Source organism: Ochotona princeps, chromosome 18 (genome assembly GCF_030435755.1).
Source record: "Ochotona princeps isolate mOchPri1 chromosome 18, mOchPri1.hap1, whole genome shotgun sequence".
Taxonomy (NCBI): domain Eukaryota; kingdom Metazoa; phylum Chordata; class Mammalia; order Lagomorpha; family Ochotonidae; genus Ochotona; species Ochotona princeps.
The window spans coordinates 32,574,184-32,597,260 of record NC_080849.1 but is presented as its reverse complement, the minus strand read 5'-3'; the positions used below and the strand labels follow the sequence as shown (position 1 = coordinate 32,597,260).

The following is a 23,077-nucleotide window of genomic DNA, read 5'->3' as shown; positions in this document are numbered from 1 at the left end:
GGCTGTTCTTTGGCTTTATAGTTTTTGCAAGGAAACAAGAGTAAATTAAGATTCACTGGATGGAGACAGACTGGAATAAAAAGGTTCAAGACCAGAAAATATAAACCCCAGGGCAAAGGGGCTTAACTGAAAGCACCACTGGGTAAAACTTTGAATAGATATATGTCCATGTCCTGTGTGCTATGTATTGGCCTGCTCTGAGCTCATTTGCCAGGAACCTAACCTCTAGAAGCTCCCAAGAGATGATAGAAATCAGTGTAAGCTCCCTTAGAATGCTTCTCAATAATCCGCAGTTGGTAACAGCTTCTGTTAGGGTGGCCATTACTCACCCTCTGTATTAACCATCACAAGAAAGTCAAAGAGATGACGCGAACATCTTTTGAAAGAACGCTAAAGATTTGTTGGTTCCTAATGTAGATAGCATGGGCCGGGGGCACTAAGTAAAGGATGAACTGATGTTAAGAAACTGGCAGCAATAGCCAGTATGTAGTTGAATACTTGTACCTGGGTGAGGATTCGGCTGCCTTTCATTGATCATTTCTTTTGCCTTGCTATTGTTACCTTCTCTTCCCACATGTCAAATCTCCCAATGTAAGAAGCAAAACAGAGTTTTTGCACTGATCTTGTGGTGGATGTCTCTCTAGTCACATAACTAAAAATTTTATGTACTTTAGCCAATTTAAGTCTCCACGAGTTTCCGATTAGCAGAATAAAAACAAAACACAATTACTTTGCTTCAAATCCCACATTTTCTGTCTTTCTCTTCCACTGGAATTTAAGCTCCTGAAAAACAATGAGCAGACAGTTACCTCTGTATATCTGACTCTTGGCATAGGACCTACAGAAATCCTGTTCAGTGTGCAAATAAATACAAAATAAACTTGGCTCTAAATTATCCTTCTAAAGTCATTCGTCACCACTTCTGCCAATATACTCTTCTTTCAGCTATGCTGAGCTTTGCCCAGTGCCAAAGCTGGCCTTGCTTTTTTAGGGTTTCCTGCGTTTTCCCACATCAATTCCTCTGTCTATGGTGTTCTTCCTCTGTGGTCTAGCTCATTCTTTAAGACTGACTTCCGTTATCAGTAGTTCTGCTAAAACCTTTCCATATTTTATGGGGGCAAAATGAATGAGTTCTTTCTCAGAGCTGTTCATATCTTGAATGTGCTGTTTGCTGCCCTTTATTAAATGTGATAATAATGGCCACTATTTACTACCAGTGTCAATGACTGAGCTAACAATGACTAAGGTTCATCATGTTAAAGTGATGTGGAGATATGGTATAGAAGGTCCCCAGCTGTTTTACTCCAGGTTTTTGCCTCTGCATGATATAAGAATTCAAAACAGAGAAGTGCAAGGGCGGAAAAAAGGACTTATTTAAAGAGGTAGATGGGCCCGGCGGAGTGGCCTAGCGGCTAAAGTCCTCGCCTTGAAAGCCCCGGGATCCCATATGGGCGCCGGTTCTAATCCCGGCAGCTCCACTTCCCATCCAGCTCCCTGCTTGTGGCCTGGGAAAGCAGTCCAGGACGGCCCAATGCATTGGGACATTGCACCCACGTGGGAGACCTGGAAGAGGTTCCAGGTTCCCGGCTTCGGATCGGCGCGCACCGGCCCGTTGCGGCTCACTTGGGGAGTGAATCATCGGACGGAAGATCTTCCTCTCTGTCTCTCCTCCTCTGTGTATACCTGGCTGTAATAAAATGAATAAATCTTTAAAAAAAAAAAAAAGAGGTAGAAAGAGCCCAGGTTCAGATGTGACTGCAGGGAGTCCACTGGGGAGAGAAATCTCTGCCCATAAGGAGAGGTGTATGCCTTACCCCACATGGGTGGTCACCTTCACTGGACAGAGGGCAGTGCCCTAATTAAATATACAAATAGGTGACATATGGGTAGGGTTCAGTGCCCAGGACATCCTCGGAGAAGGTTTGCATGGTGTTTCTATATGGAATTCAGAATACATGTGTTCATCCTGGTTTCTTTTCACCTTGGAGAAAACTGAAGTGTATCATGACAAGTACCTATGACTAATTTGCATGGAAGGGAGTGTACTAGGGTGCAGGTACAGACTGTAGAAACTTGCCAGCTCCTTTGTTAACTAACTTACAACCTGCCTAGTCCATTTCAGAATGATGTCTTCAAGTCTGTCAACAGCCCTGAGACACAGAAATGGTTGTCATTTTAGTGGATAAGATTTATTACTTGATAAGTCAGTCACAGTTTGAGAAGAAACTGTAGGACACATTTTGTTTTATTTCATAAATATCTTAAAGAGCCATTTATGGCTATTAAATTAGGAAAACATGTATAAACACGAATTAACTAATGGTGATGCATTAGTAATGGCAACACACACACACATACGTACACACATAACTTAATTTCAGGGGTGGGCACTGTAGGAGCAGCCCATGCTGATGCTTGGGATATCCACACACCACATCGGAGTGCTCATTCAAGTCCTGGCTACTTGGCTTCTAACCCCGTTTGGTTATCAATAATGTACTCTGGGAAGCAAGAGATGAAGGCCCAAGTATTTGGTTCCCTGATACCCAGGCAGGAGACCGAGAGGGAGTTCCTGACTCCTGACTTGAGCCTGGCCCAGATGTGGCTGTTGAGAGGAACTGGCAGGTGGAAAAGCTCTTTCTTTCATTCTATTTTTCAAGTAGATGAAAATTTTTTTTCAAAAACAAAAATTCAGATATTCCAAGTGGTAGACAGGTAACTAATATTTAAATTATAAATTCATAAATGGTAATACAATTATATATTCAATTGGATAAGAAATATATATGAATAAATGAAATTTTATTAATGTTGCTTTGTTTCTATAATTTTTCAGCAAAATACTGAGGTGTGGCCAATGGATTCATACTGTTAAAATTCACTTTGCTGAATGATTATTTTTAAAAATTCTGACACTAGCAATTATTTTAAATTCCTTCTTGAACTCATGATCTTGTTTCTTTCCAGTTCTGTCCACTCTGCCGTTTAATACCTAACGAGAATGCAGACAGCTTTAATGGCAGTTTAATAAGACATTTGCAAGTTAGTCACACTTTGTTTTATGATGATTTCATAGTAAGTATATTTTTTTACTTTTACGTTTTATTTTTATATTGTATTAAGCTAACGGTTTTAAGCAAAGTGAGTAAAATTATAAAGGGAAAAAGTATGTATAGCTCAAGGTGTTAAGTATTAAACAAGAAGTAATTAACCTATAGTACTTTATAAATTTGCTTTAATTTTATTTTTCTGTCTTGGATAAAATTTTTTCTGTAATCAGCCACTGTGGAGTCAGAGTTAACCTTTAAATTAGTAAATTTTTATGCTAGTCCTTCTTTATGTATGATTATAATATTTATGGAATTGAAAACTCTATGCCTGAGAAATCGTGTCAAGATTGAATTGGCTCCATTTGTTCTATATCCAGTCACTTGCATGTTTAATAACAGCAACATTATCAGTCTAATAAGACATGTGGGCCTTCTCATTTTTAAAATTGATGTTGTATAATGTGTTTGCTGACATTTGGAAAAAAAATTATTATGACAAAAAATTTTAACATAGTCAGAAGTAATCAGAATAATTATCTATAATAAATCTGTACATAAGTAGTCAATAAGTAGTCATAGTTACTGATGACAGCCTCAATAAGTAATTCATGTACAATCTCATTACATGAAAAGTTAATGGAAAAACAGAAATCAAAGGTAAGTTTGTTTTGGTGCAAAACACTTTTGAAATGTGTGTAAGGACCCAGCGCGATAGCATAATGGTTAAAGTCCTCACCTTGCACGCCTGGGATCCCATATGGGTGCTGATTCTAATCCCGGCAGCTCCACTTCCCATCTAGCTCCCTGCTTGTGGCCTGGGAAAACAGTTGAGGATAGCCCAAAGCTTTGGGACCCTGCACCCGTGTGGGGGATCCGGAGAGGGCTCCTGGCTCCTGGCTTCAGATTGGCTCAGTTCCAGCCGTTGTGGCCACTTGGGGAGTGAATCATTGGAAGGAAGATCTTTCTCTCTGTCTCTCCTCCTCTGTGTATATCTGACTTTACAATAAAATAAATAAATAAATAAATAAATCTTTCAAAAAAAAGGAATGTGTGTAAGATATATAAAATAATTGTATGCATTTCCATAAACTTTTTGAAAAACTACATATTTTTGAAAAATACATTTATTTTTATCAGAAAGACAGATTTACAGAGAGGGGAAATAAAGAGAAAGATCTTCCATTCCCCAAATGACCACAACAGCCAGAGCTGAGCTGAGCCAATCCCAAGCCAAGAGCAGGAGCTAATTCCGGGTTTCTCACATGAATGCTGGGTCCCAAGGCTTTGGGCCATCTTTCGCTGATTTCCCAGGGCATGAAGCAGGGAGCTGGATGGGAAGTGGAGCAGCCAGGACACAAACTGGTGCCCATATGGGATGTTGGCACTTCAAGGAAGAGAATTAGCCATCACACCAGCCCTATCTCAACATATTTTGTAAATTTTTGCACCAAAATAAAGTTATCCTTTAAGTTTCTATAAACTTTTTGAAGTTCCATCATGGTAAAAGTTTTTTAAGATGGAAAAGAGCTACATATAGTGTAAATAGTTTTAATACTTATGAATATATTTCCAACTTTCAGAAGTGAGATAGGAAGTTAACATGACCTTTGCTCGTCTTTGGTTCCTATATTGCCATGTGGGGATAATGCACTTTCAGCTAAAACAGGGAGAAAGCCATTTTTAGAAAGCAGTAATATATTTTATTGTTACATCTAAATATGTTATCCATAAGGGGCCTAATTTAACCTTTGCATATAATTTTTACATGATTTTTACTGTTTCCTTTTGATGTAATTTTAATGACTGTTGAAGATCATTTGAAAATTTTCTGCATGCTTTATGATTATCCAGTTTGCACACAAGGACCTTGGGTTCTGACATAGCTTACGTAATAGTTCAAATACAGCTGTGCAAACTTGGGAAAAGTGTCTAACTTTTTTTCCTTTTGTTTTCTTTTTTTTTTTATTTTGTTAGTGTCTAACTTCTGAACTTTCATTTATTCATTTGTTAAATGAGAAGAGTAAACGAATTACTTCTGAAAGCTCTTGTAAGGACTAAACAAGATACTGCATATAGAGTGAATTCTTGGTATATCTGGGCATAGATGTTAGGCAAGCTAAAGATGGAAAGGGAGCTAATGGGATTGTTAGGGCCACTTGAACAGAACACGGGAATCCACAGAGGCTTCATTTCCTCTACTCCATCTTTCCAAAGTGTCTTTCTGGTCCCCAAGGTACACAAGGCCTCACCAGAGCATGGTTCTGGTCCATGCATTCTTATTCCTAACAGGAGGTTCCTTTGAATTTTTGCTTCATAAGATGTTCTAAAAGCCAAGTTGAATTTATGCCTGTTATATTTATGGTCGGTCTGTTGTGCTTAAGATCCTTGTGACAAGCTACAAGTCAGGGTTGGTTAAGATGCTGCTGCTTTTCTAAGTATTTTTTCTAACTATTCAAAACTATATTCTTCAATGTGGAAGAACTTGAAATAGTTTTCCTTTTTAAGTTTTTGTTTCATAGGCTAACATGTACCAGCAAGATACTGTAGACATACTGTCTCATTTTGTTACTTGTAGCAGCTTCTAAAATGAATACTGTATTTTTATCCTCATTTAGTAAATATTTGAAGCTAAAAGATTAAGCAAATTGCCTAAGAAAAGCCAGTATTGAGTTCAAACTCCTGTACTCTCCTATGTTTTATGGCTTTCCTTTGGGTTTTATTTATTTTTATATTTTAGAAAACCCTTCTGATACAGATCCTACTTTCTGTTGTTCTCATTGTTGCCTGTGGAAGTGGAAAGGAGTGGAAAGTAGACAGGGCTCCCCATAGTTTTTGCTTTACTTATACAAAGTACTGAAATAAAATTTTGAATTCCACTTTAATACACAGGGGTACAAGGAGCAAGAGTTGTTTTCAACAGATTTTTCTGTTTTTGCAAGTAAATAATTCAGTAAGTATTTTGTATATAAATACAGATGGCATTGACGAAGATGCCTTGATTTTAATCTGTTACCCATTTTTTAAGAGACACAGCCTTCCTGCTAGGATTTGTAATGTTGACTAGAAACTACAAATTTCATTGGATAAAGACTTTAAATTAACAATGAACATTTTTTCATAAAATTAATTTAATGATAGTAAAGTGAACTGGAAAATACACTGGCCCCAAAGCCAGAGCCCTTGGTTTTACCACAGCTGCGTAGAACCCTACAGAAGTCATTGAACTTACAGCTGTAGTTCCCTGCACATTGAGGGCACTGCATTAATCCTTATCCTTCCATTTCTGAAACACACGTGAGTAGGTATACTTCTAATTGTTTTTCCTTATTACAGGATTTTAATATAATTGAAGAAGCTCTCATTCGAAGAGTCTTGGACCGGTCACTTCTTGAATATGTGAATCACTCAAGCACCACGTAATTGTATTAAAGGCAAAGGGAAGTACACAGTTGTGTTGTACCGCTAAGATGCTGCTTGAACACCTGGAGGGAAATTGTCAATGTGCAACGGGCAAAATGTACAACACAGTTATCTGTTGGCCCGTGTTTATTGTTATTTTGCATCTAAAATTGCTTTCATTTTATCTGTTTTATATCCTAGAGTTTCTTAGATATATAATAACAAAAATTAGTCTCTGTCAGTATTTAATATATGGAAGAGACACAGGTCAGGTGTGTAATGGAGACCCTGTGATTATGTATAATGTCACATTATATATTAATAATGACCATCATAGGCAAGAAAATTTTGTGTATTTTATATAAAAAAGATGAGAAGTGAAATAGTGTGGACATTCAAGAAAATATAAAATCTGTTTCTAATCTTTAGTAGAATAACATGAATGATCTTGTATGGGGTAGGAAAGGAAAAATTTGGCAGTCAACAAAAACTCTTTAACCAAATTACATAATACTGTAAAAAGTAAATTTTGTGTTACAAATATATATTTAATTCTTTACTTTTTATAACTATGCACATGTAAGAAGTAGTTTTTTCTGAATATTTGTAGCTTACTATATAGAAGTATTTCTATAATATAATTACTTAAGAATCATCAACTGTATTTACAGTAGAAGAAATCACATAAAAATTGTGGAAAACCCTAAGGGCTTTGATGTGTCTCTTATTTTAATCTTTCTAAAAGTAATAAAATAAAACAAGTACTGAAACTCAGACAGAAAAGTTGAGCTTAATCCATAATTATAAGGAAACTTCTTAAAATACTATTTTAGAACTCTGCCAGTTAGCTATGTGTCCTGTCACAACTGTTAGTCCATGAAAGTAACTATACTAGTTTCAATGGAAATTACTTCCTTGCATTTTTAAAATTATTGTATCACCTAAGTCCCTATTTATATTTTAATTTTTCATTTAAGATTATTTTATTAAATGAATATTTTATATTTCTTGTGAATTTGCAGATTCCCCTTCATCCTTCTTCTCTTTCCTTTCCCCATGAAGAGCCTGGTCTTCGAGGCACACTCTCCCAGTCTGTGGGTTGCTGACTGCATGCTCATGGTGCCAGTCAGAATACCCCTCTGCGTCCTCTGCACACTGGCATTTGCATCCAGAGGACTGAGCAGACTCCGATTCAGCCTTTTTGGCAAGACTACAGGTCATGGTGTGTTCTTTCATCAGAAGGATAACACTACCTAGTTCTCTGCTCTCGGTTTTTGACATGAGCTGAAATTGATACACAATGCCTAAATTCATAACTCATTTTGGTTTGGAGAATATTTCACATCATTTATTTTTCATGTATGAATGGAAACATGAAGAGAAGCTTCCCCACACCTGCTGTTTTATTAGCCAGTGGCAGGTTTTAGGTAGGAAAGGAAAAATGAACATTTGGCTTCTTTCCTTTACCAATTTTCAGATAATAAACTTGCTTGCTACCACCTTGCAGAGAACACTTGTTCAGGTATTATGAAATCTTGGGTTCAAACACATTTGATGGGCTTCATTCCATTGCATCACTGAAGCTCAAACTGTCTCATTTTGACAATGAATGAGAGCGCCTCATTAAGTTTGCTGTAAATCCTTTTGACAGCAGGCTAGCAGCTCTGAACAGATTCCTTGCTATCTTGTAGGACAAGATGCTGTAGGCTCAACTTGCATATTTTTCTGCCCAGGTTCTGGAATGTAATGTTTTTCTTAAAAACTTGGTTTCTTTCAGGGAGAAACTGTATTTTAAAAATCACAGATTGATGTGCAAAGATGCACAAACATTTCAAGAGTTTCTTTTGATAATTCTAGATACAACTGAGTACTACTGGATTTTAATATATCCTTTCTATTACAACTGTGCCTCTGTTCTATATTTAAAGTCTTGGGCTTCAAGGACACCCAGGACATGATAGTTGGAATATCCTACAACTACCTTTTCCGTTACTTATCTGATGCATGCACCATCGCCGGATAACAGTACTTATACAACCATGCCAATATGATAGCCAAAATAGGTAAAAAAAAAAAAAAATTCATTTTTTCTTCTCTGCTTTTAGTTTACGTATGTTGACATTTTCATAATATATTGATATAGCATACTATAGGTTCTCCATTTCATCCTTTCATTTAGTTTAGTTCTTTCAGCAACAACATTTTTAACATCTGACACCAGTTTTTATTTAATATGTTTTTCATGTCTGACTCTTAATAATAAATGTACAACCTAAAGCCAATGAATCTATGAGGACTAGTGATATCAGCTCCTGGGGAAAAACTCAACCTGTCTGGAGTTTTTTATTGAAATCATTTATAGACTCCTTTGTTGCTTACATATAAATTTAGTTAACATCAGAGCCAACATTGTGGTGCTGTGGCATAAGCCACTGCTTGCAACACCGACATCCCTTAGCAGGGTGCTGGTTAGAGTCCAGCTGCTGTTTCCTATACAGCTTCCTGGTAATGAACCTGTGAAGGCAGCAGATGATGATATAAGTGCTTGGGTCCTGGCCACACATGTGGGTGACCCTGATGTAGCTCCTTCCTTCAGCCAGCCCAGCCCTGGCTGTTGCAGCCATTGGGAGAGTGAACCAGAAGATGGAAAGTCTCTCTCTGTGTGTCATTCTGCATTTCAAATAAATAAATAGATATTTAAAACAAGTATGTATATGTAGTGATTATCATGGTGCCCACATTTTTCTGCAGTAAGTTTTCCATAACTTTGTAAAAGCCCTGTTGCTATTTTCCCATCCGGTATAAGACAGTCAGGAAAATGTAAAACCAACTGAAATGTGGACAGTTTCATATCCTCTTTTATTATTACTAGTTTTTATTTATTTATTTGAAAGGCAGAGTTACAGAAATCTTTTATGACTTAGATCACTCCCTTTCAAAGGGCCACAATGGCCAGACCGCAGCCATGAGCCGCATCCATCCCACATTGATGGCAGGGCACAAGCACTTGGCCATCCTCTGTCGCTTTCCCAGGCTCACTGGCACAGTGTGGGATAGGAAGTGGAGCAATAGGAACTCTAACTAGCACTCAAATTGGATAATAAAGGAAGCAGCTTAACTGACTGTACCACAACACCAGCCCCCATGCGCTTTCCCTTTAAGATAGGTATTGATTTCAAGCTTGTTTCTCATTGTTGGTAACAAGTAGGGACAGATTTTCAGTTTCATAATCTCTCTATATCCAATTTGAATAAATCACAAACTTGTTGGACAACATGAGCAAAAGAAGAGGAACGTTTTACAAATGATCATTGGACTGAAAATCTACTCCCTGAAAAAGAAAAAAGACCATGTCTAAGTATTAACACTGACTGTCCAGACAATGAATTTTTTTAATTTACAGCAATATAAAAGATATCTTTTGATCTGTATAACTTGAAAAAATTAAACTTTAAAACTGTGTTTTAAATAAAACTTTTAAGATCTACCACTATTAACCTCAGTACAGCAATTCTGAATCCTGTCCCTGCATTTCTCTTTTGATAATTTTACCACCTACAGGACAAATTAGGTGCTGGCCACCTGAATTATTTTATGCTCTGATTTATTTTGAATTCTAAAATGGTGAACCACAAATATTATTTCACTGTGCCTTTAGCTTTTTATAAAAAGGATTTTTTTTTTACTCATTGTTTTAAAAAAAATGAAAGCCAATATCTGAAGCTGTTACTAATAATAAAGTTTCACCTTCTTTAATGCCTCAGGATATACCTTTCAAGGTCTTATAAGGGGAAAATGAACTCACATGCCACTCTTCTACTGCGAAATCCCTTCTAAGCACAAAACTTATGGGGATTTCCTTTCCATATGTTTCTTCCACCATTTCTAAACTGTGCACAGAAAAATTTGATTGTGAATTATGGTAAAGTTAGGGATAGAGGTCAGATCTTCTTAGAGCTCTAACTCCAATAATGTTGCTTCATCACTTTCACTGGGTGCTATGTGTCTTTCATTTTGAAGAGAGCTTACTTCAGTTATGGAATGTTTTATCATAATTTATATCCTCAAACACTGAAGATATTTTCAGAAGTACTGACATTCGTTCTATTATTCAACCATAAAAAAACTGTATAATGATCAGAATTTAAAATGTACAATATTTTTTCTTCTGTGAATATGTATTATTATGAGAAATAAAGAATGGCAGGACCATTGCTTTCATGAATGTATCTACTGTGTCTTTCTTGAACATTGATCTTGGGGTAGGTATTTGGCCTAGTGATTAAGATACCATTTGGGACACCTGTGTCTCACGCTAGGCTGCCTGGGTTTGAGTCCCAGCTCCAATTTCCAGGCTTGCAAATCCTGGGAGGGAGCCAGGGAATGGCTTCATTAGATGCATTCCTAACACTCACATGGGACACCCGGATTGAGGTTTGTGTTTCTGGCTCCAGCCACAGGGAACAGCCCTGAACATGATGGACATTTAGAGAAAAGCAGTGGATGGGAGCTCTCTCCTCTCTACCTCTTGAATAAATTTTTTGAAAATTGATCTTGATCATTGTTTACACAAACCTGATATACTTTTTAAGTTGCCATTTAGGAACATCCATCACAAAAATATACTTTAGGTCAACAGTTAACAGCTAGGGATAATTTTGCCTCCCAGTGGCCACAGCCAACGTCTACAGATATTTCTGGTAGTTATATGTGAGCTGGGCTATGTTTTTGGCCTGAGCTCTAGGCAGAGGCCCAACATTCCACAGTGCACAAGACAGCACATCACAACTATCCTATCCCAAATGCCAGTAGTGAGTGCTGTGGTTTAGAAATTTCTGGGCTTGGGGCCCGGTACAAAGGCTCAATCAGCTAATCCTCCCCTTTCAAGCATGGAGAACTCATATGGGTGCTGGTTCATGTCACAGCTGCTCAGCTTCCCATCCAGCTCCCAGCTTGTGGCCTGGGGAAGAAAATGAAGATGGCCCAACCTTGGGAACCTGCACCCAGAGGAGTCCCAGAGGAGGTTCCTGGCTGTACTTGCAGCTCCCGTAGCTGTACTTGTTAGATGTTCCCCTGTGCCATGAGCATATGAAAGCATTTTGGATTTTTCATGAGAAGAGGTGCAGACCAGAAGGTCAGAATATGAGTTAAAGACTTAATCTCTGATAACTCCATTTTCTCACATCCTCAGATATTTTGAGAAAACCTAGGGCTTTCTTTTTACTTTTTTTTTTTTTTAATTCTTCATTTACTTATTTTCAAGAGTTATATAGAGGGGAAAAGAAAGAGAGAGGCAGCTCTTCTTTCACTCTTATTCACCAGATGGCTGCAACAGCTGGAGCTTTGGCTGGGCCAGAAACCAGGAGCCAGGAATTTCATCCAGGTCTCCCCAGGAGCAGGAGTCCAGATACATGGGACATTTTCTGCTGTTTTTCTTTTGCAGGCCATTAAAAAGGAGCTGGATCAGAAGCAGAACAGCTGGGACACCAAAGAGTGCCCAAATGGAATTCTGGTGTTGCAGGCAACAGCTTTACTTGCTATACACAACACTGTCCCAGAAGACTCATGACTCCCATCCAATTACCCACTAATGCACCTAGGAAAGCGTGGGTGCACCCAAGTGCAAGACCTGAAAGAAGCTCCTGACTTCGGATCAGTCCAGCTCTAGCTGTTGCAGATATTTAGAGAGTGAACCAGTGATGGAAGATCTCTGTGTCTCCCCCTCTCTCTGTAATCCTTTCAAACAAACAAACAAATAAATATTTTTAAATAAACAAAAAATATAACAGAGGGATACCTATGTCTGAGATTCGCGAGGCTAAGAAATACTTATTTCTATTCTTGGGAAAGTCTTCTAGTATTTTAACCTTACAAATTTCAGAAAAGACCATACATGGCTCATAATGGCTAATCATTGCCTCCAAAGCAACATGAAAGCTCAGTGAGGGTCAGAAACAGGGAGCGGTATCAGTCAAGATGGCCTAGTTCATCCTATGAATACAAAAAAAGCCCGTCATTGTGATATTTAGGGAGTAAAAGAGCAGATGGAAAAATCTCTCTGTAACTCCACCTTTCAAATAACCATTTTAGAAAACATATGCAGGGTTCGGTGTGGGGCATAGCTGGTTAGTAGCTACCTGTGACACAGGCACCCCATACAAGTGTGGTTTGAGACCCAATTCCTCTAGGTCTAAGCTTCCTGAGAGGGAAAGATCTTCTATCCACTGGTTCATTCCCTAAATGGCTACAACAGCTGGAGCTCAGTGGATCTGAAACCAGGAGCCAGGAATTTCTTGTGAGTCTCCCATATGGGTACAAGGTCCCAAGGTTTTGGGCCGTCCTCCACTGCTTTCCCAGGCCACAAGCAGGGAGCTGGATAGGAAGTGGAGCATCCAGGATGAGAACTAGTGTCCATATGGGATCCAGGTGTATGCAAGGTGGGTATTTAGCCATTGAGCTATCATGCCAGGTCCGGTTAAAATTTCTTTAAAGATTTATTTTACTTATTTGAAAAGTGGTGACAGAAAAGAGAGGGGGGAAAAAGAAACCTTCCATCTACTCAATCAGTCTTCAAATGGTTACATCGCTCAGGGATGGACCAAGCAGAACCCAGGAGTCTTGAATTCCATCCATGTTTCCCATATGGGTAGAAGGATTCCAAGCACTTCGGCCATCTTCAGCTGCCTTCCCAAGCACATTAGCAGGCAGCTGGATGGAAAGTGAAGCAACTGGGACTCAAATTTACATCACAGGCAGCAGCTTAACTCCTTCAAGGCCAGCTCGATTCTGATCTTGTGCAGCATGTTAAGCTGCCTCCTATGCCGTGAGCATCCCATCGGGGCATCCAGACAGACAGCAGGATCCAGGATCTGCATTCAGCTCTGTCCAGTCCTTGCTATTACATCTGGAGAGTAAACCAGAGGAAAGAGGCAGAGCTCTTTCTTTGCCTTTCAAATAAATAAATCTGCTTAAAATTTTTTATGCTAAACTTTGTTCAAACTATTGTGTTGATCTCATTTCTGACTGGACCCAGACTGATTTTTCCGGGGAAATCTCCAAGGTAGTACTTGAAAAGTGGCAGACAGGAATTACATTTATGATTTAGTCTAGGTTGCTGGCCTATGAGATGTCAAAACTTGACCAGATTAAAACTCAAGCAAGAGGGCCCAGCACAAAAGCCTCATGGCTAAATCTCTGGCTTGCATGCACGGGCATACCCAAATGGGCACCAGTTCTCATCACAGATGCTCCACTTCCCATCCAGCTCCCTGCTTGTGGTCTAGGAAAGCGGTAAAGGATGGTTCAAAGTCTTGGGACCTTGTACCTGCGAGGGAGACCCAGAAGCTCCTGTCTTCAGATTGGCTCAGCTTTGGCCATTGGGGAGTGAACTAGCAGATGGAAGATCTTTCTGTATCTCCTTTTCTCTGTAAATCTGTCTTTCCAAGAGAAATAATCTGTAGAAAAAGACTTTAAAAAAAGATTCAAACAAGAAAGAAGTAAACAGTTTGGAAATACTGTACTAGAAATGTAATAGCTTCAAGATATTTCCTCTGGAAACACAGCTGAAAGGGACTTTGGGTTGCCTCATTTAGAAGAAGAGGTAAATGCTCAAATATTGAGGGAGAAGGATGAAATAATCAACTTATAGAAAGAAGGGTGCAGATATGCACTCAAGGTGCACTTGAGGGTTCTTTCCATAGAAACTGGGGTTGGCACCATGATAAACTAGGTTAAGCAGCCACCTGTAATGTTGGCATACCATAGGGGCACCAACTCTCCACTTTTGATCCAGCTCCCTGCTAACACATCTGGGAAAGCAGAAGAAAATGTTCCCAGTACCTGGGCCCCTGTACCCAGGTAGAACACCTGGATGCAGCTTCTGGACCCTTGTTTTGGCTGGTCCAGTGCTGACTATCATAGCCATCCGAGGAGTTAAACAGCAGTCAGAAGATTGCTGGCTATCTGTTTCTCCCTCGTCACACTGCCTTTTATATAAAGAAATCAGCTTTTATTTTTTAATTTATTTTTATTAATTTAAAATTCTAAAAGCATTTTTTTTTTCTACTGGAGAGTCAGATTTACAGAGAAGAGAGACAAAGATCTTCCATATGCTGATTACTCTCCAAGTGGCCACAATGGCCGGAGCTGAGCCGATATGAAGCCAGGAGCTTCTTCTGGGTTTCCCTTGCAGGTGCAGGTTTCCAAGGCTTTGGGCCATCTTTTACTGCTTTCCCAGGCCACAAGTAGGGAGCTGGATGGGAAATGGAGCAGCTGGGATTAGAACTGGCGGCCATATGGGATCCCAGCACATGCAAGACAAGGACTGTAGCCACTAAGTACTGCGCTGGGCCCAGAAACCACTATTTTTAAATATTTTGTTTGCTTTTTGAGACTGTAGTCGGGCTTTTGCCTCCTCTATTTTGCTGGAACTAATCTTGTTGTAACTGCTACAATCAAAGATAGCCAGTAAGCGTGTGAGGGAAAGAAAAACAAAAAAGGAGGAGAATGGAAAAGAGGCTTTGTTCAAGGGAGCAGGTGACTGTCTCTCAGCTACTCTACTAACCTACTGCCTGAGTCAAGGTGTTAGTAGAGATTGACCAGAATATTAAAATATCAGTTCCACATTCTCGGGGGAGGGATTGACGCTACACATCTCTAGTCTAATAAATTATAACATGAAGGCTATCTTTCACAGGATGAAATGCAATACCAGGGCTGGTAACAACAACATTTCCGTTTATGCTGATTTGCAGGGATTTGAAGAGAGACTTTTTTTTTAACAGTTTATTATTAAAGAGGGAGGGGAGGAGGAAGGGAAGGAGAGCTCAAGCAACTCAATCTCAGCTTCCCACATGGGTGGCAGTGTCGTACCCAGATTTTGAGATCCCCAGAAATCACCAGAGTCTGAAGTCTATTCCAAGTGCACAAGGATGGTTTATTCAAGCTCAGCACATCCGAGCCTGGGTTCTTGGTTGACAGCAGGCAGTGGCTGACCAAGAATCCTTACCCGAGTGCATGTTCATAGAGTTTTTATAGGGGCAGTCCACAATAGTTTGAAAAGCGGCAATTCACAATAGCCTGCAAGGTGAGGGGAAATACCGCACATTCCCTACCTATCTAGGCTGGACAGCCCATGCCTCTAGTAACTACGCTAAACACCCACTTAATTACTTGGAGCCACTTGTGAGATAACCGGACTTAGGTGGGCCTTGATTCTTAAGAATTGGGGCCCTTCAGCACCAGTTTATGTATCAGATGCTCCACTTCCCAGCTAGCTCCCTGCCTGTGGCCTGGGAAAGCAGCCCGAAGTCTAACGCTTTGGGACCTTGCACCCACATGGGAGACCAGGAAGGTGCTCCTGGCTTCAGATCAGCTCAGCTGCAGCCACTGCAGCCGCTTGGGGAATGAACCAGCAGATGGAAGATGTTTCTCTCTGTCTTTCCTTCTCTCTGTAAATCTGACTTTCCAATAAAATAGACACATAAATAAATTTATTTTAAAAAGAAGAAGAATTGGGACCCATTAGTGCTAAATATCACATAGGCCCCTAAGGACACATAGGCCATTTGGCCTGCAATCTCAGCTTCTTAGTAGCAATGAGCCATGAACACATGGTTGGGATTTTGATACTGAGGTTCTTCAGCAGGATCTAACTTCCCCAACCATAGCCACTGCTTCTCAAGGTGTGCGTCAGCAGGATGCTGGGCCCTGGACTGGAACCCAGCGGAATCTGGGCACCCTAACTGCTAGGTCAAACACTCACCTGGAAGCAGAGAACTTGGCTTGCAACGGAAAACAACTCAGTTCCTCCTCTTTTGGGAAAAGAAACCACTTTGCAGTGTTTTTTCTTACTTTCCTCCGCTTTCCTAAAGTGTGGATTCAGCCAGGAAAACAGCACAGGGGCCAATTAGGAAAGTGGAGCTTACAAAGGCTGGTTTAATAAAGGATGTTTAATATGGAAAACCAATTACAAAGTCATTGGAAGAGCTGAAAGAACAAGTGAAACAGAACAAAACTGATAAGGCCTTCCCAGCAGGAAGTGGTATCAGTGAGGGAAGGGCAGCCTCACAGAAGCAAAAACTGGGGAAGAAGCCAATGCCCAAAACACCAGGAGAGAGGGAAACCACAGCTCTTCCTTCCTGCCGCACCAGTGCTGCCCACCGGCTGAATACACAGGACTGCCAGTGGGAAGCTGGTGAACAGTGGAAACTATGCTTACAAGGGTCAGGGTAGCAACCCAGAGACAGAAAAGGAAAAGGGTGGGAAACAGACATGATTACTGAACAGCCAATTCATGGCTTCCATACTTTCAGCTAAAAATAACGTAAGAACCAGTTGAGGTTACGTCACAAGGGGTTTATTATCATGCCTAACAAATGGAATTAGAATAGTTGCAGGGCTAATTGGATTAGCAAATGATTCAACTACATCAAGTAACTGGACTCCATGTCTTTAAGCACTGCCATCTTCAGCAGACTGGCTTTTTTCTTTTATTTGCTCCTTTCATGGTTTCATGCTAATTTGGAGCAATTCCAGATAGCATACTCTCTAGACACAAAAAAACCAGACATGGGTGTATAATTGTTTATTTCCATTTGTTTCGTGAACAGCAACGAAAAACCACTTCCCAATGCCTCTCAAAATAGTTCCTCTTGCAACCCCTTTATCTTGAGTCATATGCTTATGCTTAGACTCCTGGCAAGAATAAATCCTTCAGACTTGCTTTGCCAACCAGAGTTTTTCCCCTTGAACTCCTGAAGTGTACGGTTGGGACAAAGAAGATAGCACAAAGGAAATCTTGAATTGTTAGAATGATGGGATTTATGACTGTTGAGAGGAAAATGGTGTCTGATATAGATTTTTCTTTCACATTCCTAGTCATTTTGTAAGGAGTTATTCGAATATCCCACCCCGACCCAGTGCCATTTCCTCTTCCTCACAGCTCATGAAAATTCGCTCCGGTCCAGCCATCCACCAATCAGATGTAACCTGGCATTCCACCTGAGAATCCCACCCCCAATCTTCCAGCACCTTCCTCAACCCCACCCACTCACCAATCATCCCCAGGAGTTCACCTGCAGGCACCAATCCCCTGGGGCCTGCCCTCAATCCCTCCCAATCCTGCCACCCACACCTTGCACACAAAAAGGCCCCCAGGTGTGGCTCTGTTTCTTCTCCTTCTGGCTTCTCTTCTCCTTCCCCTTTTCCCACTGATCTCCACCATCTCCTCCTCCCCCTCGCCCCTCTCCCCGTTCCTGCCCCCGCTGGAATAAACCTCCTAAAATATCTCATTGTGTCTGGTCTTTTCAGCTCACAGTAAAGAACCAGGTTGTGGGAATTAGCTGTGCATAAAAATATCATAATATATGAACTAGAACTCAAACTGCTTTAAATAACTAACACATTTGATCTCCCCTCTACTCATCTTGACTCATTAATTCTGCCAGTATACATGTGTTAAAGCAAAGTGGAGAAAGCAGAAAAGTCAGCATTAATCCAACAGAAGTGAAATGAATACTTACTTTAAAAACATAATTATTTAAGATTTCTCAAACATCTTATGTAATAAAAACTATATGCCTTCACTAGTTATTCAAAAGTAATATTGAAAAAATTTCCCAACTGGAACCACATTGGTGCAGATCACTTAGGACAAAGTATTGACCAAACAGAATTGACAAGGCTCAAAATGACTAGTAGCACTGTACTGTTGCAACTCAGCTCTATATGAATACTGCACACGATACCAATTTAAAAACATGTACTGAAGGGTAAACAGTGAAACATGAACTTTCCTCCCACTCTATCACCTACCTGGCTTTTAAATTCACAACTCCAGCCAGCAAAACAAGTTTTTGAAGATTTATAAGGCAAAGACAGAAATTTCCTAAATTTTTTTTTATCTTCTTGTCACATCAATTACTTGTGGCTTAATGGATTTCACTGAAAAATTTTTGAATATGGGGATACCTGACGAGCACTGAGTGGGAAGAGGAAAGTCCACTTCCTTTTAGTCCAAGGAGTTGTGGAAGAGAAAGAGATTAAGGGCTTTTTAGGTTGAAGGCTGTGTGGAGGGCAGAGAGCTAGAAATATAAGGCCTTAGAAGCTATTCAGAACCTGGGCCCGGTGCAGTGGCTTAGTGGCAGGATCTCATATGGGCACCAGTTCTAATCCCAGCAGCTCCACTTCCCATCCAGCTCCCTGCTTGTGGCCTGGGAAAGCAGTAGAGGACGGCCCAAACCCTTGGGATCCTGCACCCATGTGGGAGACCTGGAGGATGTTCCTGGCTCCTGGCTTCGGATCGGCACAGCACCGGCCGTTGTGGTCACTTGGGGAGTGAATCATCGGATGGACGATCTTCTTCTCTATCTCTCCTCCTCTCTGTATCTGACTTTGTAATACCAATAAATAATAATAAAATCTTAAAAAAATGAAGAAGCTATTCACAACCTACCCAAGGGTCAGAACTGCATGCAGATTCAGTGACATAAGATATTTACATAGAATTAAGTTTCTCAAAAAAGATGAAGTTTCTCTTCCAGTGTGGCACAGGGGGTACCCCAAGAGATGCTAAGGTGTTGAGAGCTAGAAGAGCTCTAAGATATTCCATGCTGAGGGTCAAAGACTGGAAGGTGTAACAGAAATGTGAAGGTTTTACAGTGTTGCTAAGGGTGGATCAACTAAGGCTTACCTTGACCCAGCCGAGACCCTCACAGAATCCTTCACGAGCAGGTTCTAGCAGCACTGGTATTTCTACAAGCAGCGAAAATTTGCCTGGCTGGAAAAAAAAAAAAAGCAGCTAGAATACAAGAGAACTTACAGTATTGCAACAGACTAAGTTTATAAAACTGGTCTAACATTTAGCAGCATTTTATTCCTACTGCTCACAGAAGTCATTTATTTACACAGCTGAATATGTTGAGTAAGTCTGTGATTATCCATAAGAATATCAAGTAGTTTCTCAAATGAAAAGCCAATGAGACAGAAGATTGTGTCATTTGGTACTTAATGATTTATTATTTAAGCTAAAATCTCAGAGAACAACCACCTTCTCCTTATTCTTAGGTTCTGGTGGATTTCCACACGTTGCCAATTACATATTTGCATGTACACCAAATGACTTCTTAGAATATATGAGGGTGTAATACAATCATGTTTGGATTAGATGCCAGTGCAGCTGCTGTTACAGTGAAAGAACAAATCAAACAAAGTTAAAGCTGGCTGGTATTGTGGCATAGTGGGTTATGCCACATATGCAACCTAGCATCCCATTTTGGTGCCTTAGAAGGAATTTAAGTCCCCATTTAAATCCCCAGCTGTACTACTTCCTATTCAGCTCTGGGCTAATATACCTTGGGAGGCAAGTACAGAAGGCCCAAGCATTGGGGGCCCTGCACCCATGTGGGACTTAGATGCTCCTGGTTCCTAGCCACTGAGTGAATTGGCCTGGCCACTGAGTGGATCAGAAGATGAGTGTCTCCCTCTCTCTAACTCTGCTTTATAACAATCTCTTAAAAATAAATAAAAGTAACATTAGGGGTAGATTCCCAATGAATACAGAAAAACATTTTTATATAGAAAACACATCTTAAGTCCCTAAAATGGCTTGAGTGATCTGTAAGTGGCAACACATTATAAAAAAGCTGAAATGTAGGGGGCTATGCTGTGTCACAGTAGCCTCCATTTATGGTGTTCCCATCCACACTGCTGTTGCTTTATGTACCTGCTACTGCATTACCCATTCAGCTCCCTTTTAATGAGCCTGGGAAAACAGCAAAAGATGGTCCAAAGTCTTGGAACCCTGCACCCACATGGGAGACTCAGCAGAAGCTCCAAGCTCCAACCCTCTGGCCGTTGCAGTCATTTGGGGTCTGAACCAGCGGGCAGAAGATCTTTCTTTCTGTTTCTCCTTATTTCTCTGCCTTTCATATAAAAAAAAAATCTTTAAGAAAGTATGCCTTTCAAATAAAAAAAAATCTTTAAGAAAGTATTAAAGCTGGGTGAAATTTAGAATCCAGTAACTATTTTATAAAAAAAATTGTAAAATCACCTAGAGTACTGCTATTAGTCACTCTTCCCAGGAAATCTGAAGTTAAAATTAGCTTTCCTATTCTGCTTCCACTATATTTGCTGCTAAAAAGGAAAAATAATAAAGTTTCAGAATGCCGTGGCCCAGTACAGGGACTTAGCTGTTCATCAGCTAAGTAACCATGCATTATTCTAGAAACCAATGTTTTAATATGCACATAAAGACCCATTGCCTCCAAAGTGTTTTTTGTTAAATCTGTACAATTCCAAGCATTCCAGTGCTATCCTCATTTTCCTCACTGCTAATTCAAATTTAAACTTTAATACTTTGGCAAATGCTGCTTTTAAAAAAAGATTTATTTATTTTTATTGGAAAGGCAGATTTACAGAAAGAAGGAAAGACAGAGAGAAATATCCATCCGCCGATTCACTCCCCAACTGGCCCCAACGGCTAGAGTTGAGCTGCAGCTGGGCAGACCTGAAGGGGGGAGCCGGGAACTAATTTTTCCAGTGTCCCATGCGGGTGCAGAGTCCTGAGGCTTTGGGCCATCCTCTGCCGCTTTCCCAGGCCACAAGCATGAGGTGGGATGGGAAGTAGAGCAGCCTGGACACGACATAGTGCCCATATAGGATGCTGATGCATGCAAAGTGAAGATTTAGCCACTAGGCTATCATGCCAGGTCCAGCAAATACTGTGTTTTTAAAATACCGTTGACAGGCAGAGAGAGAAGAAACTGAAAAGTTCAGGGAGGAGAGAGAGATCACAACAGTCAGGGCTGGGACAGCCAAAGTCAGGAGTCTGGAACTCTCTCTAGGTCTCCCAGATGGGTGGCAGGGGTCCCACTTGGGTCATCCCACAGTGCTTTCCCAGAGCAGGAGGAACAGCCTGGACTCAAACCAGTGCTCCTAATCGGCTGTATGAGTGACACTGCAGGCAGCAGGCTAACGCACTCTGTTATAACTCAGGCCCCAGATTTGGGTTCTCCCACTTTAAGAGTGTATACCATTTGAGGGCCCGGCAGCGTGGCCTAGCGGCTAAAGTCCTCGCCTTGAAAGCCCCGGGATCCCATATGGGCGCCGGTTCTAATCCCAGCAGCTACTCTTCCATCCAGCTCCCTGCTTGTGGCCTGGGAAAGCAGTTGAGGATGGCCCAAAACCTTGGGACACTGCACCCATGTGGGAGACCTGGAAGACAGGTTCCAGGTTCCCGGCTTCGGATCGGCGCGCACCGGCTTGTTGCGGCTCACTTGGGGAGTGAATCATCGGATGGACGATCTTCCTCTCTGTTTCTCCTCCTCTGCGTATATCTGGCTGTAATAAAATGAATAAATCTTTAAAAAAAAAAAAACAGTGTATACTATTTGAGCACAAAATTCCTAACCTGGGCCCAATCCAGTTGCCCAGGGCCTAAGGTCCTCACCTTGAACACACCAGGATCCCATATGGGCACTGGTTCTAATCCCGACAACCCTGCTTCCCATCCAGCTCCCTGATTGTGGCCTGAGAAAGCAGTCAAGGACGGCCCAAAGTGTTGGGACCCTGCACCCGCGTGGGAGACCCAGAAGAGCTCTTGGCTCCTGGCACAGCTCCGGCTGTTGCGGTTGCTTGGGGAGTGAATCATCTGATGGAAGATCTTCCTCTCTGTCTCTCCTCCTCTCTCCAAATATCTGACTTTACAATAAAATAAAATAAACCTTAAAAAAAATTCCTAACGTTTGGTAAAACACTTAAAATATAATGCTGGCAAAAGGTAAAGCGCACAATGCATTGAAAGATCTAAACTAGTTTTTAGCCTCAGTTCCAGGATTGGGAAGCAGCTCATTTTGCCAGGAACCTGAAGCGTTCATGAAAGCAGAAGAGACAACAAAAAGTAGAATTGGTTACTGCAAAGTGGCTTGTTTACCCATTTGGCTACCATCATTCTACAGTTTTGTCCAAGTTCACAGGAAAAAGTCGGGTTTGATGTTGTGGCACGTAAGCATGTGTGACTCCATTTTGGCTCCATCTCTGGGGTCAGTGAAGGAGCAAGGGGAAACCAATGACTTTCCATAAATTAACTCGGGACAATGCAGGCAGAATTGAATTAACTGTTCAACTTCAATGGCTTCTATTTACGATTATGACCGTGGTGTTGAGGATTTTAACCAAAGATGACAATGATGGCAGTTGCTTTAAACTAAAGTTGCTCGAGGGCGCTGAAGAGTTCCTTTAGTTCCTTTCACGACGCTGTGACCCCACAGCGTGGGGACAAATTCTGGGATTGAAAGACCCATGAGGAAGATTTTTTTTAAAATGTAGCGATTAACCTTATTGAAACACCCTAGGTACATGCTTCTATTTCCTTTTTTTCAAGGATATCAAAAGCCCCCTCCCCCCGCAGTTTTTTCCACACGAAACCAAAACCCAAATCACCACATCCTGATAGAATTGAAACATCCTAGCAAGGGCAGACAGTAAAAAGCCTGAACGTTTCAACGGGGGTGGGCGGTGGAGGTGGAGGTGGAGGTGGTTACTTGAGCAGGAAAAGGGGTGTCCCAGGAAAGGCGGCGCGCGGCCGGTGACGTCACGGCTTGCCAGGCAACGGTTGCTATGGAGCCTGC

At 40.9% G+C, this 23,077-nt stretch overlaps 1 protein-coding gene across 5 annotated transcripts in view; it reads left to right on the top strand.

Annotated features, from left to right (window-relative positions):
* The window catches only part of RNF125 (ring finger protein 125), a 93,852-nt gene extending 87,220 nt beyond the window's left edge, over nt 1–6,632 (top strand). For all 5 annotated transcript variants that reach the window (XM_058677135.1, XM_058677133.1, XM_058677134.1 and 2 more), the window contains 2 exons: nt 2,968–3,075; nt 6,384–6,632. In XM_058677135.1, coding sequence (XP_058533118.1) covers nt 2,968–3,075; nt 6,384–6,470 — 195 coding nt within the window. In that variant the 3' untranslated portion in view covers nt 6,471–6,632. The remainder of the gene's footprint in view (nt 1–2,967; nt 3,076–6,383) is intronic.
* Nucleotides 6,633–23,077: the final 16,445 nt, after the last annotated feature.